This window comes from Pelodiscus sinensis, chromosome 3 (genome assembly GCF_049634645.1).
Source record: "Pelodiscus sinensis isolate JC-2024 chromosome 3, ASM4963464v1, whole genome shotgun sequence".
NCBI lineage: Eukaryota > Metazoa > Chordata > Testudines > Trionychidae > Pelodiscus > Pelodiscus sinensis.
In genome coordinates, this window is record NC_134713.1 from 160,826,578 (window position 1) to 160,844,885 (window position 18,308).

An 18,308-nucleotide genomic window follows, 5' to 3' on the forward strand; every position below is an offset into this window, starting at 1 on the left:
CTTACTAATTTACATTATTTTATCACCCAAGAAAACTAATTTCTGGTCCAGTATCCACTTTACACCTATGACACTGCCTGGCAATTTTTTAGGTGGGTCATCAAGGCCAGTGGTGCTCACATTTCACTGATGCTCTCCCTTATCAGTAGCAGAATCTGTCCATACTCCCCTCCATTACTGCACAGCCGTTACTCCTCAGCAGCGGAGCTTGGGCTGAAGGCAGAGCTGGGGGCAGAACTGGGGATGGGGAAGGAGCTGGGCTAGATGCAGAGCTGGTCTGGGATGGGGAGAGAATGATCCAGAGCTACACTGGATCCAAGCGGGGAGGGCAGAGTGGTGGTGCAGCTAGGAGCAGAGAGGGCGTAAAGGTGAAGCTGGGCTTGGAGCCAGAGCAGGACTGGGGATTGAAGAGGGTTGGAGGGAGAGCTGTTCTGGGGGAGGCGCAGGGATGGAAGAGTATTCTGTAATAGACCCCTACCCTCTGGCTATGTTATGTAAGGCCTCAAAACATGGTTTAAAGGCTTAAACTTTCAGAGAAACTACCATTTACATTAGTTTAAAGCTGCAAGTGACCCGTGCCCCATACCACAAAGATAGAAAAAACCTAGGGTCTCTGCCAGTCTGACCCAAGGAAAATTCCTTCCCGACCCCAAATACACCAATCGATTGGACTCTGAGCACGTGCGTAAGACCCGCTAGCCAGACACCTGGGAGAGAATTCTCCATAGTAAATCAGAGCCCTCCCATCTATGGCCACTCCAGATATTTGCAGCTAGCAGTGGCAGATTGCGAACATGTCATTGTAGGCAACCCCATCAGGTCATCCCCTCCATAAATGTATCAAGCTCAATCTTGAAGCCAGTTAGATTTTTTGCCCCCAGAGCTCCCGTTGCAAGGCTGTTCCAGAACTCGACTCCTCTGATGGTTAGAAAACTTTGCCTAATTTCAAGCCTAAATTTGTGATCACCAGTTTATACCATTTGTTCTTGTGTCCAGATTAGCTCTTATCTTAAGGAGCTCTTCTCACTCCCTTCAGTTATCCCTATGATGTATTTATAGGGAGCAATCCTATCTCCCCTCAGCCTTTGTTTGTTTTGCCTAAACAAGCCACACGCTTTGAGACTTCTCTCACAAGGTAGCTTTTTCATTCTCTCCGACACATTTAATGAATCAAGAGAAAAGTAACAAAAAGATTTCCTGGGAAAATGGAAGCAGGTCACTGTTCAGGGTTTGGGGCTGGAGTAACAGGGAATGCTGCAGATCCAGACTAAGGTCCTCCAAGAAACACTCAAGGCCTAGCCTGGGAGTAGCCAATGTTACTGTAGGTCAAGACGGATGGGGTATAGAGCTCTCAAGGAAGTGAAGCATGTACAGCCTTTATCTGCAATATGAACCTGATCCTTTGAGTTGTGCTGACCCCTCAATTCCTACTGAAGTCAATGCAAGTTGAGGCAGTTCTGCACATTGGCAGGACTGTGTCTCACCTTTGGCTGTAGCCTGGGCTATTTTCCCCTCAGTTTCCGAGTTGCCAGATTCATTCATAACACTGAGGGTATGTCTACACTACCCCGCTAGTTCGAACTAGCGGGGGTAATGTAGTCATCCGCAGTTGCAAATGAAGCCCGGGATATGAATTTTCCGGGCTTCATTTGCATGAAGCCAGCCAGCACCATTTTTAAATGCCGGCTAGTTCGGACCCCGTGCCGCGCGGATACACGCGGCACGGACTAGCTAGTTCAGATTAGGCTTCTAATCCGAACTAGCTGTACACCTCATTCCACGAGGCGTACAGCTAGTTCAGATTAGAAGCTTAATCTGAACTAGCTAGTCCGTGCCGCGTGTAGCCGCGCGGCACGGGGTCCGAACTAGCCGGCATTTAAAAATGGCGCCGGCCGGCTTCATGCAAATGAAGCCCAGGAAATTCAAATCCTGGGCTTCAATGGCAACTGCGGATGACTACATTACCCCCGCTAGTTCGAACTAGCGGGGTAGTGTAGACATACCCTGAGATATTGCTGCTGAAAATGGACACAGCTAGGCAAGTCACAACAATTTGCTCTCCATCTGATGGCATCTGAGACCGTAACAACCAGGGAAACCAGCACTGCCTTTCCCATTCTAGGCTCAAGAGAAACAACGATACTCACTGTCAAGGAATCTCCTAGCGCTGCTATGACTTTGATGTCTGTTGGTCGCAGCTTGTGTACTAGACAGGAAAATAAAATAAAAAGCAGGGTTACCAGTGATCACTGGAAAATCTTATCCTGGATTAAGGGTTTGGTGATCTTGGTTTCATTGCAGACAATGGCAAAATCTTTAGTGAATTCAGGGGGAGTGGGCACAGGGTTCTACACAAACTCAGTCATCCACCAGACTGAGCAATAAATGTTTGCAATTCACTTGTGGCTAGCGCCAAATCATGCAATTGAGTAATAGGGAAGTAAACAGAGCTTAAAACCACCTTTCACCTTAGAAAAACCCAACCTAGATTAGATCGATTTAAAATTGCATACAATACATACATTCATTCTGCTTTGTTTTCAATTGCCTTTAAGTCCAGATCTATGTTTCCTATTAACGGCTCAAATATAAAGCATTCCAGTTATGTGTAGGCACAATGCACCTGTGCTGCTGATCAAGCAACTACACCCAGGTTGATCAAAGCTGCTTTGCGGCAAGTGTACCAGGAACATCTGACTGGATGAAGCCAATCAAGCTATTATCTGCCCACAGCCACTGCTGTGCCAGTGAATATGCTGGGTTTGGCAAAGTAGAATGCCCTTGCAAAGCGCTGGATACGCAATGCCTAATCTGGCTGTTTTCCTTTCTTCCAACAAGTGCAGTCATACAGCTTTAAGGTTTTATTTTTAAAAAGCACAGATGATGACTCTGCTTTGGGATTTGGCCCAAAACAAGCTCTCACTTACCTGATGTTGGGACACTTTCCGATGGGGTCTGTTCGGGACATGACAGGTCACTGCCCCAATTCTTAAACAAAAGAAAACAAACAGCAGTATGGTTAGGAGATATTAGCATACAGTGAAGCAATATTACAAACAAATCAAAACCCAATAATAAATATTTCCACCTAGTTACCTGACAGCTTGGCAGTTTTTGCCTTTCATCCTAAAACACTACTCAAATATGAATTAATTGACCATGGCTGAATATTTGTTGGTGAAATGAAATTATACAAAAACATACTGCTGTGTCAGGGCCACTGTTTCACAGAGATGTATTTAATTTCAACAACATTTATTTTAGTAAGGGAGGGGGTGAGGAAAAAGAAAACTTCCCACACTCTATAGCCTTTTGGTTAGGGCAATGATGCAGAAAGTCGGAGCCCCAAGTTTTAGTCCTTGTTCTGCCTAATTGAGAGTGGTCTAGAATGAAAAATTGTGGCCTCAATCAGGGAACTACATCTGGGTTCAATGGTTTGTGTTCACTCCAGGGCAGACAAACCAAATTCTAAAACCTCAGCAGTTGCTATGAAATGGAATTGTCATCCATCCCTATTAATTAATGCTTACAGTACTTACGCGCGGTAGAATAGCTGTAATCCTCTGAAATTGCATATATGGGTAGTCAGGCAGGAGTCACATAGTGTGTCAGTTTTGTAGCAAAGTCACGAACTACCCCTAAGAATGCCTCAGTCACAGTCCTGTGCTCATTTCTCCCCCCACACTGCCTCTCAAATGTCAGTCACAGTATGTTCTGAGAAGCAGAGATGTGCCAGTGAGGAAAATAAATGGTTCCAGTGAGCAATTCTCATCAGGACAGCAGTGTCCACACTTTGTCCAGACAAAAGCCATGTTGCCCAGCAGTAGGCATGGGAGAGCTTGAGAATATCCCCGGATTTGCAGAAAAAAAATTAAGTCAAATGGAGCTGCTCTCATCTTTAACACAGTGGTGTATCTCCCTAAAACTGGACTCTCCGGTCCAGCAACAGGAGCATGGCAGGGGAAGACAACAACTCTACTGGGAGCCCCATATTTGGGGGGGAGGGGCGGCGTGATAGGGAGTTCTGGACCCAGTAGCTGGGGAGCTCCAGCTCTGGTCCCAGCTCTTGCCCCGGCCCTGGCAAGGGAGCTCTGGCCCTGGCTGCAGAGCTCCAGCTGTGACACTCGGTGGTGACCAGGGAGCTCTAGCCTAGCAGCAGCTAGAAAACACTGGCACTGGGAGCCCCAAGCTGGTCAGGCAGCAGGGAGGCCGAGGCTGGAGCCTGGCCAGGTTAGAGCTCTAGTCCAGAAGCAGCATGGGCCATGAGGGGAGGGACCTCCCTTTGTTCCAGCAAATCCCCTCGTTTGGGACCAGTCAGGTCCCAAGGATGTCAGACCAGGAAGGTCCAACCTCTACTATCCAGTCAGAGGGTGTTATCAGTGGGGCCAACATTTGGTCCCTACAGGTCCCCGGGTAAGGTGTGGAGAGGCAGAACGGGCAGGGCTAGGCAGCCAGCCCTCTGCTCTGCCCGGAGTACAGCACTGGCCTCCTCCTGCCCTCAGAGACATGCAGAGTGCACAGCACCATGGCAGTGATTTAAAGGGCCCGGGGCTCCTCTCCCCTCCTACCCCAGATGAGCTGGGTTAATTTTGGGGTGGGAGGGAAGAAGCAGTTTCCACTGTTGAGAACAGTTTTGGAAAAGTTATTCTCAGGTAGTGGCACTGGTTGGTGCAGTTTTGTTAAAAAAAAACAACAGAGCACTTGAATAAGAAGAGTTTAAATAAGTGCTGACATAGGAGGAGATTTGAGTGTTAAAAGCCTAGCGAGAAATTACCCTGTTTACAAATTCCAAATGATACGAAAACACCCACTAGACAGGAGCAATTGTGCACCCATGTGTATGTGTAATATACAGTAAGCGATACAGGCAATTACCTGAATTGGCTTGTTAGTAGGTTCCACAGGTAGGTACGTGTAGTTGCTGTTCCTGTATGTTCCCAGGAAGGGTTTGTGCTGATGAGTGAGGAGACAAAGGGAGAGAAACACAGATCACGCAGCAAACAAGGGCAAGGAGGACAGCAAATGAGATCAGGATTTCTGCAGCCAAAAGATTATATAACTAGAGATGGCCCGAGCTACAAAGTGTGGATCTGGATTTTGAAACAAACACTCTTCCCTAAAATTTAGGGGTGTTGCAATTGGGGAGGATTTGGTTCAGAACATTGCAGAGATAAGGACCAGATGGGAAATTCAGATCCAACTAAGAATTCCAACTCCTCCCCTCCATCCTGTCCGCATTCATCAAACCCCTTCAACTTGTTTTCACATCCACTCTGATGTAGGGAGTGAAGAAATCTGGACAGCTCTGCTTGCCTCAGTGAGGAGGCTCATCCTGTTCCCACAATGGCTATATAATTTGGGTGGTGGTCTCTGTGCCTAGCATCCACCCTAGGAAATATGAACTAATGTAGATTAAAAACTCTTATCAGGAGACTTGCTGCTTCCTAATGAGAATAGCACCTAAGCTTGTAATACAGAACATGAAGGTACAAGGTCAATAAGGACTTCCCCACTGGAAGAGCAGAGTTTTTCCAAAAGGTTTAAATGAGAAATGTGTGGTCAGAAATCCCCTCCCCTCTCACTTGCAGATTTGTATCCTTTAAATTAGCCCACTGTGCTTAGAAATGGTTTGCAATGGACATTTGGTCCCTACAGGTTGGCACATGTGACAGTCACATATGCACAACATCTGTGTTTGGAACTCTGCTGAGTTAGGGAACCCGTGTACATCAGAATCTGAAGTCATTTTATATAATAACAGATACAGCTGGAACTCCCCAGAAGCAGCTGCTAGTGTAACTTAGCTAGGCTATGTGTAGACAGCAGGGCTATTTCAGGATACTGGAAGTATCCCGAAGTATCAATTCTGTGTCTTTAAACATGCTCATTATTTCTAAATATATTTCGAAATAACAGGTGCGTGCTATTCCAGCATCCCTGTAACCCTTGTTCTTCAAGGGTTAAGAGACTTTCATTAGCGCAAATTGCGTAGCTTATTTCAAGGTAAGGGTGCTGTGTAGACACATGCCTGGAGACCCAAGAAGATTGATTGGCTGGCTAACAGAGAGCTGACACCCAGTTAAACACAAACAAATTTCTCACAGAAGCAGGGGTATTACAAGATGGCTCACTATCCTGAAAACCCTGAGAAAGTCTCACTGTGGGATCAGGAAAGGATTTCCCAAATCCTCACTCATTGCACAACTGGCCAAATGTGTTATTGTCATCTTCAGCTAAAGCATCAACTACAGGTCATGCCCTAAGATGTGATACTGGATCTGATGGAAAGATAGTCAGATCTGTTACAGCAGTTCCTGTTATGTCCCAGTCAGCTCTGCTAGTGATTTCTCGGTAGGGATTTTACTACTGTCTAGTGGCTGGAGGCTCAAGCTCATGTAATGAAGACAGGTAAAAGTGACAAACACTAATGATGGTGATGGACACATTAGAAATTCATGGACTGTAATTGCTATGCAGGGAAAGGAGGGAAGAAACTAGTAGAATCTCCCTCTATTGTCATATACCAGCTCAAAAGTCTAGATGTTCTGAAACTCACCATAGAGTAGAATATACCCAGCACAAATTTTTAAGATGGAGTTTAGAAAAGGGCTGAGGGAAGGGGAGAGAAGCAGCTCCCCAACTGTCAAAAGAAGAAACTGCTGAGCTTGTATGCACTTACAAATGCATGTGCTGGAGGTTGATGGCCACTCGAAACTCCCTAGTGCGATACAGTTTCAGGGCTCTATAATGGGAGAAGCTACATACATACGTAAAGCCTCCATGCACCTTCTTCAGCATTAGTCAGTAGAGACCACATTTGTAAAGGCAGTTTGGAATTTAAAGACATAAATAGGTACCTAATGGGATTTCCAAAAACATCTAGGCAATTCATTTTCAATTAGTTCAAAGGAAAAATCCATTTTTAATCCTTTTGAAAATTCTACTAGAGGCCTATCTATACATTTAGGCACCTAAATAACTTGAAAAATCTGGCCAAAGATCTAACCACACTTCAGTTAGTTTTTATATGGGTCACTGAAGCAGTAATTGTACAACAAAATATTCACATACAGTTAACAGAAAAACAGAATTTTAGCCGACTTGTACCAAAAATACTGAATCTTTTGTCCTGAACACAGCCACCCCAAATCTCTGCTTCCATAATGATACAATACTTACCAGTGTTGGGCAACTCAGAGTAATGTTAGCCTTTGGGTCAAAGAAGTCAGTTTTCTCCCCTACAGGCTGAAGCTGGGGAAAAAAATGAGGATGATTAGTTTTGTAGCTGTGTCCTCTCATTTTACCTTTCTATAACAATTTTAAATCCAAAGGTGCTTTACAAATGTAATTGCATTGAATAACTGCAGAGCTGTTGATTTGCCTGTGATTGAAATGCAGCCATTTATTGGGAGGAGCATGGCAACTGTGTTACAGAACACCACAACACTAGTCAGCAGTTTAGAACAGGAAGTAAAAATGCCTACTGTATTGCTGAGGTAATTTAGGGAGGCCAAAGTAGCTGTAATGCGATTTGACCAGAATACCAGGGCTAAGGCCTCTTGCCTGTTCTATGTCTCAGTTGTAATATGGCATCACCCACAAAGCGTAACAGGCAGTAACATTTCTTGTCACTGCGGCAGTGGGTAAAGGGAAAGCTGAGCATCATTGCAGGGATTCCTGAATAAAAACTTGGGATTCAGCCTGACTACACTCCATTTTGAAAGTGAATTTAAAGTAGGTGAAAGGTTCTGGGCTGACAGCCATAGAGACTACAGTCCCCTGATTCTCCACAAAACTAGTACAACAGAGGCTGCAGGAGTACAAGCATCACCTATGCTGCCACACAATTGTGTCTTAGTCTCAACCTGGAAGGTGGGAATGTACATCGATCAGTCTCCCTGGCCCAGGCAGTCTTCAAATTCTCTCTGGAGACTGCCAGCGAGTGCACTCCATGGGGTTTCATTCTAGTTGAAATGGACACCTATTCAAAAGGATGTGAACCGAGACCCACCAAACTCAATTCACCCCTTAGCCAATAGATGGAAGAGACCTTTAATCACCACTGACCTGGGCTGCATTTGAATGGGAAGAATGGTCCCATATGGAAGAACAGTCCTGAATCCCATTGACAGTGGCCTGAGACACTCAGTCCCCCCAATGGAACAATTATTATACTAAGGAGATGATTTTACAGATACTTGTAATGGGTTCTGGCTGATGACCCTGCTATACAAGTCCATGCCATCCCTACCATGGTGTTCCAGAGAGTCCTGGAGAGCTGAGAGTGGGATTTCTGACTCAGGTGGAAACAGTCTGGTGCAAAGAAGGAGATATCTGCACGGCCATCCTGAAAAGGAAAATACAAAGGACTATCAAAGTGCAGGAAATTCTCTAACACTTTATTGCTGTGGTTCACTGAGGTTGGAGAAAAGGCTATTGTAGTTGTATGGCATTCCCATTATACACTCCCAGGTGGAAGCCTACTGGCCATTCAAGGAGATTAAGTGGAATACTACCTGGCAGGGTATACAAGTACTAGTGATGGGCAATCCCCAAAGGATAGGCACCCTAAAGTTTAGATGTGTAATGTGCTGTTCTACCCTGAGCAGTGGCTTTAAAAATGGTATTGTTGGGTTCTGTGTTTAGTTTTTCTCTCTAGGAGCTCCAGTGTCATACAAATGCACAAATGCAACTGGCAGGCATTTTCCTTCTCATGCATGACTGTCAGGAATAAGGATTCTGTTCCTCAGTGGGTTTTCTCAGGTGTAGCTCAGTAGAAGTCAGTAAGCAAGTCCATCGATGATACACAAGAAGGAACGGAAAAAGACACTCCTTCCCTTGTAACTCCCTTTTTTGCAGGTGTGTAAATTCTGCAGGGCTAACAAGAGTAAAAGGCACTAAAAGTTGTTTGTCACTGAAGTTAGCAGGTACAACTAAATACAATCACACAGTCACTTTTCAGAGCAGAGCTCCAATTTGTTGCTGATTTTTTAATATCTGAATCAGTTTGGGTTTGGGAGTTTTAAGAGCTTGCTTTTCTCATGACATTTTAGGGGTGCATAAAAGAGTTTGGATTAGATGGACTAAAGCTGTGATGGGCCATCTTGGCTAGTGAGAGGGCCACATGATTGTCATAATCAAGACAGTCTCCCAGGAAAGGATAATTTTGCTAACTGTGCTTATGCGCCTACAGTTTGCAGGTGTGCCAATTGAACCACAGCTCTCACAGTCAATGTTGTGGGCAATCAGCATGCACCTCACTTCACATGCCCTCGGTTTACACACATGCCACTTTAGTAATACACTATGAAAAAACGTTTGTGGATGGAAACCAGTGGCATCTGGCAACCTTGCATGTGGGCACCAGTAAACAAAATGTTTCACGGGCCATACACAGACCCCTGATACATGTGGCCTGCAGGCTGCAGGTTGCCCACCACTGGACTAAGGCTAAAGAGTTTGGATCCAGAGTGGAAATCCTCAAACTTTGAGGACGTTTTGATCAAGAGTTTGGGGTTGGCTCATTAGAGAAGTAAGGACCCACTACCAAAGTTTTGGATTTGTATCTGATCATCCATCAAGTCTGTAGCCAGGATTTTGGATCATTTCAAGTTTGGATACAATATGAAAACATCTGATTATTTTTCAAAGTGACAAGAAAACCATTTTTAGCTCTAAACATTTTCCAAAACAAAGTGCATCTTTTATTTTTCATTCTCAATTTCCTAGCTAGTGTCAAAACCTACAACAAAGGCTTTTCAGTGTCAAAACTCACAGGAAAGGCATCTCAAAATCTGACCAGACCAGAAATCAAAGCCCATGATTTTGTGAAAATTTTCAGCCCCACTTTGCAGTCTCAAAAAAGGTTTGTCAGGAGAAGAAGCCAAACATTTGCAACTTGTCACTGGTTATTTCTTGTATTTTCTGGTTCCCTCTGGCCCTACAATACCACAGTTCCTCCTGTTTGGAATTTTACCACATCTGTTTCCAGTTACAGCTGAAATCAGGAAGTGCAGATAAGTGTGTGGGGAAAAAAAGTCAGTGAATGGTTTTCAAGCTTCAGAAAAGATTTGTGTCAGTTCTTAGATTTACTATAGCTTGCTTAACTCAGCATTCAGGCGTTGGAACCCTCTCTTACTGCTAAAGATTGGGAAAAGGGCTGATTACATAAGACTACATTTTGGACTCATGACTATGTAGATTCCTCTCTCTGCACAGGCATAGAAGAGTGAGATCATGGATCAGAAAGAGATGATGAAGCTGTTAGTTAATAGTGAAGGTTATTGCCAGACAGCTTTAAGAGCTCTAACATAAATGTCAGGGCTCTCTGTGTATTTGCGTATGCAGCTTGATTAATCATTTCCCCCATCCTTAAATGGGAATAATGATACTTCAAACTCTACCTATGAAAAGTACTATATAAGAGTAAAATAATCATATTACTTTTAGTTAATGCCTGCTCTTGCTGAACAAATGTGTATACATATATCTTTAATTTTAACCTTTAAATATTTTCAAAAGGTTAAAATAGTAATTAATATATAAAAAATTATGTAAATCCAAGTTTTGGAACCCGTTCAAGGAATTCCAACACAGTAATTTACCAAATCAAATTATATTTGTATGGGAATTTCAAGAGTACATGACAAACCCTGATACTTTCATATACTCTAGATAGGTTAGATGCATGCATTCACCTACCCAACTACTGAGAATGATCTCTGGCCATACCTGAAGCAGAGGAATCTTGATATTTTGGAAAAAAGGCTGCAGTACCACCGTGAAATTTTCATGGGTGTCATACCTGCCAGACTCTATTAGCTTCCGAGTGCTGTTCTGTAGGAGACAAAAAAGACCATCATCAACCCACCAACCACTCTGTCACCCTTAGATGGTGCATAGGGCATTTAGTTGCACTTTCACCCTTGGGCTGACACGGTCGGGATCACAGACATGATGGCAAAACCCATATTTTTTACCTATGGCCAAAGAGGTTGGAACATGATGAGAGTGATTGTTTATGAGGGATGGAGGTTTAGTGAGGAAACACCCACTTATGGGTTTCTGTTAGGGCTAGAGTTCTCCTGCTGATCTTGCCACACTGATACTTTTAACAACAACAAAGGTACCCAGAGTAGTATATGGGCACCTGTTCTATATGTGGGTATACATTGCAACAGGCAGATTGATGGATAACCCTCTGCCCTGCCTCAATTGTACGCAAAGTGACTGCCCTCATCCTGGCAGATGTACCTGGTAGGCTCTGATAGCATCCATCACCATCACTAGGTCTTGTGACCCTTCCATCACTGGAAGAACACAACTACACAGATATCTGCAGAAGAGGTTACAGCAGTAAGAGAAACATTCAACATTAGAGCAAAAAGTGTAGATTCAATGACCTCTCACCCATTGCCATTCAGTATCCTTACCACCTGGGAGCAGTGCTGGATGTCTATATATTACCCTTTCCATGAGACTGCCATATGGATCTTGCTATCTTGCACAATCTCAAGCCACTGTTTTATCTGCCCCATTTGCCCTGCATGAGTGGTGCAGCTCACTTATCAGTTTGACTACCTCTAAGCATCACAAGGTGATACTTACCGCGCTATGTCACGCTATGTTCTATTATCTCTGGATACCTAAGGATATGTCTACACTGCAGCTGGGAGGCATGATCCCCAGCTCAGTGATGCTACAAGAAGAAGAGCTAGGGCATGTATCAACCTGAGCTGGGAATCATGCCACTCAGCTGCAGTGAAGATGCACCTTGTAACCCTAGCTAGTGGGAGTCCCATTCTCCATAGCTCTAGACCTACCCAAGCAGCCCAACAGATTCCAATGACATCACTCTATTAACTTCCTAACCATTGCTAAGGGAGCTCTACACATTATTATTCCAACTCCTGCCTAAGGGGCCCTACCTTTTATAACCCTGCCCCTCATCCAAGGAGGCATCTCTATTATTATCCAAACTCTCCCCAGGGCAGCCCTACAGTATGGAACCTGAAGCCTTCCCAGGTTTCCTCTGTCGGGAAGCAGAGAATAGACTTTTGTCTCTTCTCCCACTGAGAGTCAGTGCAGATAGAGTAGGCGAAAGCTGCCTTACCTAGCGAGATGTGTGGGACACTGTACTTGGTTATCCAGAAATATCTTCCTCAGAGGGAGGAGGTCCATTACTTCAACCAGATTGACCAGAGCCCTGGGAACCTGAAAAGAAAGCCAGAACTTTGCATGGCAGGAGCTGGTCATGAAAATTTCAATGCCTTTATTTTAAACACAGCAGAATTTCAGCTCCTTCTGCCTGCCCTGGTTAACTACCCCAACTACTCCTCCCCTATCGCTGATCTTTCCCCTCCCTCTCACCTTACTGAACCCTCCCTCCTCCTGTCCATGGTTGTATGTTGGAGTCTATTGTGTCAGGATTCATCTCAGCATTAGAGATAAAGGCCGGGTAGGCTGCACTATAGGATTCATTGGGATGCATTTGGTTCAAGGACCATTCCTTGTCTACCCCCTCAGCTACTAGTACTGTGGGAAGAACATGCAATGCTGACCAGTGAGTTACTGAACACCACTTACTTCTGCATGCAGAATGTCGAGGGCTTCTTGAATGTGGCTGGTGAAATTTACAGCTGAATAGTAATTCTCATAGAAAAAAGAAGAGAAGTAGGAGTTACTGCCAATGATGGCTCACAAATGACTGGAGAAAGATTGAGTGAGTCAATGGCCAAAAGGTCCCATCTCTGAGGGAAGGAACCAAGTGTAGGTGTGTTCTAATGGGATCAACTATAAAAAGATAAACCAGACACAAATGTTTTCAGTGTATGTCATTCCCCTGCTATCCATTGACATTATGAGCAAACATACCAGCCATAAACATCTGGCAACAGCACAGAAGCTTGTCTAGGCCTGTGAAGCCACAGGAATAAACCCTCCCCCCCCACACACACACCCTGTTGCACGCTGCTGTGGGCGGAAGACCTCAGTGTGCATGTGGTAGAGAAGAGGATTATGTATGAAAGAGACAACACCCTAGATCCAGAACCAGGTTTAGAACTGGAGGTGAGGGGCATGAGAAGTCCCAAGCTGGCAGGCACAGTCCTAGGGTTGCCAGGTGTTCAGTATTCACCCAGACTGTCCGGTATTTTCAGCTCCTGTCCAATAAAAAAAATTCCGAGAATACTGGACACCTAAGATGTCCGGTATTTTCTGAATTTTTCCCCCGCCAGGAGGTGAAAATGCCGGGCACCTGGCAACCCTACAAACACTCAGCATCCAGCTTCCTGCCCTGAACCCCCCCCCCCCCTGGCTCCCAATATGCCCAGCCCCCCTGCTTATCTGGTTCCCCAAGGCTGCCAGCACAAAATGGCTACCGGCCAAATGACCTTTCCCCTGGGTCTTAGTGCTCAACTGCTACTATACTAGTGCTCAACTGCACTCACCCCGGGGGATGGGGTTCAGTATTTTTGTTTCAACCATCTGGCAACCCTAGAAGCAGCATAAAATCTCTGTAGCATGGACCATTACAGAAACTTCCAAAATACCAGGAGAGGAGGAGGGTGGTGTTGCACTACTTGTGGTGGCCTGACACTACTGAACCAGGTTAAGTAGGGGCCTTTCCCAACCTCTGAGTAACACCAGAGCAAAGAGGGAAGAATTCCTCTCCCCCGATGTTCCAGTCATGGTCAAGCAAAGCAGGCTCTTCTCCCTGTCACTTTCACATAATGACTGGTTCCTAGCCACAGCAGGCTACAATCTCAAACCACTGTTGCTTACTCTAAAACTAGGCACCACCAGCAGAGTATTTATCAGGCCACATAGACCCCACAGTCAGGGCTGACCCGAGCCATTTTGGTGCCCCGGGTCGGGGTGCGTGGCGCTGCCCCCAGGCGCACGGCGCATGCGCGGGCCTGCCCCCTCTAGGGAGCACATGCCCACCCCCGGTGTGCACGGGGCATGCGCTGCCCGGCCTGGCTGCTGGCGCACAGCCCAGGGCCTGCCCCCACTAGGGAGCATGGGCCCGGCCCCAGGGCACATGGCGCATGCACAGGCCCACCGCCGGTGCGCACAGCACATGCGCTGCCCGGCCCAGCCACCGCTACTGGCACGCAGCGCCTGGCCATGCAGGGCCCCGCGACTGTGGGGGGGAAGGGCCCTGCTGGCTGGCGCCACGGGGATGGGGGGGCCGGTGCTGCGGGAGCTGGGTGCGCGATGCCTGATGGCAGCTATAAGGAACGCCGCGTGCCCCTTACAGCTGCCATCAGGCGCCCCCCATCAGTTGGCACCCTGGGCAGCTGCCTCGCTCACCCACCCCTTAGTCCGGCCCTTCCTACAGTACTTTACAAAATTCAGGTTTGCCTGGCATATTGGGTGACCCTCATAGGACAGGGACTTCCTTTCCTCTACCAGCAACATTGGATATCATGGGCTGCAGAGGCTGGCTTTTCTATTAGCATTTTTCCCATTCACACCACAGCCCCCATCCTCCCCCCCCCCACCATATCAGCTCGTCAATCCTGCTACTTACAGGGTCTTCGCAGTAGTTGCACAGATCATTGCCTCCAATTAATATAGTGATGATCTTCCAGTCAGTGTTGATATCAATTCTCTGAATAAAGAAAAAAAAGTGTAAGTTACTGATGTGTGCACTGTATCTGTGGAGGCAGATTGGTTCTGTGAAGTACTAGCTGTTCCATGTCATGCTGTGAGATTAAACATGCTGCATTCCAGTCAACTCACCGGATCACTTTTCATTAGTCTCACCAGGGCTTTTGCTTGGTCTGGTAATTTCCTGTGGAAAAGGAGTAAAGGACAATTAATGAGCCTTAGGGGAGACTAGCATCCATAGGAGGAGACTCTACCTCAATAGCTATATGGCCCTAGAACACTTGAAACCCAGGAGTGAATATATCCTCATACTATTCTTGTGAGGTAGCATTCTCCTCCTTTTATAGATGGGGAACTGACACACACAGACGAGTGGACTTGCCCAGGTTCACACAGGAACTCTGTGTCAGAGAAGAACTGAATCCAGATTTCAGTCCACTCCAGTGTTTTAATCTCAAGACCATCCTTGACCCTAGCACAGCAGAGAAAAAAATCCACAGCTTTTTGGATGCCTGATGCAGCAAAATCGTTGTCAATTGACAGCATCATTAGAATTGTGAGATAGGTTTATTTCTCTTGTCAACTAAAACTGGAAGGAAGTACCAAACCCAAGGCTCCAAAAATCTCTCTGTGTTGCCGTTTGTGTGCACACCAACTATTTTAAAACCTACAATGGCTCTAAGGAAATGTGCAGAGTAACTATTTAAACAAACCTCTAAAATTCCTGAAGTCACAGCCCAAACACAGCACTTCATACCTCATTATGTGCTATGCAACTTTTTTTTCCAAAGTTTTTACAGCCCTGATGAAAAGTGAAGCAAGTATCCAGGGCACTCAGGAAGTGGCTTACAAGACAGTTTTATAAGAACCAGGCTAGATCTATAAAAAAGCTTTGTCATGGATTCTAAGTTACCCAGAACAACCCATTGGGCCTCATTTAGCTTCTTTACCATCACAATGATCGTCTAATATGCAGGGAATCTCAATGGAAAGCTTTGGCCATGCAAGCAGCTGAGGCTCCTTGGTTTTAGAATGAGCTGCATCTCCCTGTGGGCCCTTAGAAATACTTTACTTCATGTACATTATTTCATGAGGCACATCTGCTGACACTAATGAGCCTGACACACACATCATTTATGTGATAATCAGAACTATGTTTTCTTTTGCTGTACAGAATGTAACAGAGGAGCAAAATGTATTTCCCTCCCCATCTGACACACAGCACTCACAAGGCTAGCCAAGGTGTAAGTCTGTAGTGCAGTAGCTTGCCATGCTCTAACTCAGGGCTATTCAACATGTGGCCCAGGGCCGCATGCGGCTTATGGCCCGTTTGTTTGCGGCCTGCAGTGCAGTTTGGATTTAAGTGGGGCTCAACACACGGCCCGCAGGTGGGATCCTTTGAACATGGCCTCCACTGGGAACATGCTCCATAACAGCGAGGCATCTCCCAGGATGTCTGAGCACTGAAAGATGCAAGGGCTGGCTGGAACAGCTGGATACAGGGTGTTGGCATTTCTAGCCCCCAGGGAGGAGGTGCTGAACCTGGTGGGACAGTAGAGGGAGAGATAACTCAGTGGTTTGAGTACTGGCCTACTAAACTCAGGGTTGTGAGCTCAATCCTTGAGAGGGCCATTTAGGGATCTGGGGCAAATCTGTTAGGGATGGTACTTGGTCCTGTTGTGACGGAAGGGGACTAGACTCAATGACCTCTCAAAGTACCTTCCAGCTCTATGAGATGGTATATCTCCATATATTATTGTGAGAAGTGCTGGCTGCTTAGCCTTGTGGGCAGAACCTGACAGGTGTTGCCTGGCTCACACTGGCCACATTTGGGTCAGGCACCACAGCTTAAAGCTTAATCTTTGTATTCAGGCCCATCAGTGTGAAAGAAACTATTTGCATATATATTTGCATGTACATGCAATCACACTTAAGTTGCAGCCCTTGGTATGTGCTGTGAGTATCATTGTGGCCCCCGGGGCTTCCAAAGTTGAGTAGACCTGGACTAACTGAATGTATGGACACTGCAACTGCAGATGAAACATTCCATCATGTGTGTTTGATGTACTCCCATCAACCATTCACAAGTGGTCAGGAGTCAGGACCTCTTTTACACCTCCTTCTGGAAGATGGCACTTCCATTCACACAGCACCACCTGCCTGCTTGCCCAAACATAGGTTCAGGAAGTAGGATGCTGTAGCACCCTTGGGCTCCTGACCTAACATTTTCTGTCCCAGCTGCTGGCCCTATGCACTGGGGGCTCTGCTGCTGGCCCTGTGTGCCAGGGTCTCTGCTGCCAGCCTGTGTGTTGCGGTTCTGATTTGAGTCCTGTACGCCAGGAGTCACTGCTGCCAGCCCCATGCCTGGGTCCTGGCTGCCACCCTGCACTCCATGGGCTCTGCTGTTGGCCCCGCATACCGGGATCCCAAGCATCTGGGGTCCCAGGCTTTGCTCCTGTCCTCATCTGGGGATGGAGATGGACAGGGATAAGGAGGCTCTGCACCCCCACTTTTAAAATGTTCCCATGCCACTGTGCCCCAACGTTCATATAGGAATTAGTGTTGATTAAAAGGGGAAAGCACCACCTACTGAATCACTAGTGACCCCTGGATTTACCATGGAGGTCTGCCTTTCAAGTACTGACCCAGCCTAGCTGATAAGATATGAAGAGATCACAGCTTCAGAAAATATGGCTACAGATACTTCTACACAAGGGACTGAGCTACAGGGAAATCTAGATTTTTCAGAGATGGGCTGGAGATGGGGAGGTGTATTAACTTTTTACTTCACTTACTCCCCTTCTTCCATGCCGCCCACTCTTGTTCTTAAACTTTTAATTTCATTTTCTAAATATCATTTGAAATGTCCTCTCAGGCTTTATTTCAGCAAAGCACTAAGGCAGCGTTTCTCAAATTGTGGGTCCCGACCCCCTGGGGGGGCGCGAGCAACTTAGAGGGGGAGCACAAACAAATTAGAGGGGGGTCACGAGCAACTGAGAGGTTGGTTGCAGCAATGGGGAGAGGGGTCGTAAGCAACTGAGAGGGGGTCGCAGTATCACAAGTTTGTGAACCCCTGCACTAAGGTATATGCTTAACATAAGAGACATGCTTAGGCGTTTTGGCTGAATAAGAATGGACTTACAGTGAAGCATGTGGCTTAATTGCTTTTTCCTGATCTGGGCCTTCCCATATATTTAGGTTTGGCCGACTTCCGCTTTTTTATAATTTCAACAGATAATATCTATATTTATTTTTAAGCTTTTTATTTTTTCAGCCATTTAAATTTTCACAGTTGTGCAAAATTATGAGTTTATGCTCTTTTTCATATTTATCTATTTACATTTTCATGATTGCAGGAGATTATGGGGGCTGTAAAAATCAGGCAATGTGGGTCAGAAATAATTAAATAGATGATGATTAAAATTAAAGTTTTATACATTTAAAACAGAAACTGTCATCATCCCATCAAAATGTGAAGGGTAAATATCCTTAAATCAATCACTAATAAGCTATCAAGCACTTTTTTTTTAACTTTACCTAATGGAAATTTCAATTATCAATGGAAATTTTTTCATTCGTTTGTGCTTGTGCAGTGAAATCAGAGTGTACTGGCATTTACTGATAAAAGTATATTTCTTCAAAGCCTACACATATCCAACAACTTCATTAATACCATCCTTTTCAGAAGTGGCCAC

At 45.6% G+C, this 18,308-nt stretch overlaps 1 protein-coding gene across 3 annotated transcripts in view; it reads right to left on the reverse strand.

Annotated features, from left to right (window-relative positions):
* The window catches only part of PLB1 (phospholipase B1), a 124,273-nt gene that overhangs the window by 21,152 nt on the left and 84,813 nt on the right, over positions 1 to 18,308 (reverse strand). For all 3 annotated transcript variants that reach the window (XM_075925371.1, XM_075925369.1, XM_075925370.1), the window contains 11 exons: positions 14,746 to 14,797; positions 14,534 to 14,614; positions 12,586 to 12,651; positions 12,113 to 12,213; positions 11,254 to 11,335; positions 10,732 to 10,836; positions 8,252 to 8,347; positions 7,180 to 7,251; positions 4,876 to 4,953; positions 2,928 to 2,988; positions 2,148 to 2,206 (listed from right to left, as the gene is read on the reverse strand). In XM_075925371.1, coding sequence (XP_075781486.1) covers positions 2,148 to 2,206; positions 2,928 to 2,988; positions 4,876 to 4,953; positions 7,180 to 7,251; positions 8,252 to 8,347; positions 10,732 to 10,836; positions 11,254 to 11,335; positions 12,113 to 12,213; positions 12,586 to 12,651; positions 14,534 to 14,614; positions 14,746 to 14,797 — 853 coding nt within the window. The remainder of the gene's footprint in view (positions 1 to 2,147; positions 2,207 to 2,927; positions 2,989 to 4,875; positions 4,954 to 7,179; positions 7,252 to 8,251; positions 8,348 to 10,731; positions 10,837 to 11,253; positions 11,336 to 12,112; positions 12,214 to 12,585; positions 12,652 to 14,533; positions 14,615 to 14,745; positions 14,798 to 18,308) is intronic.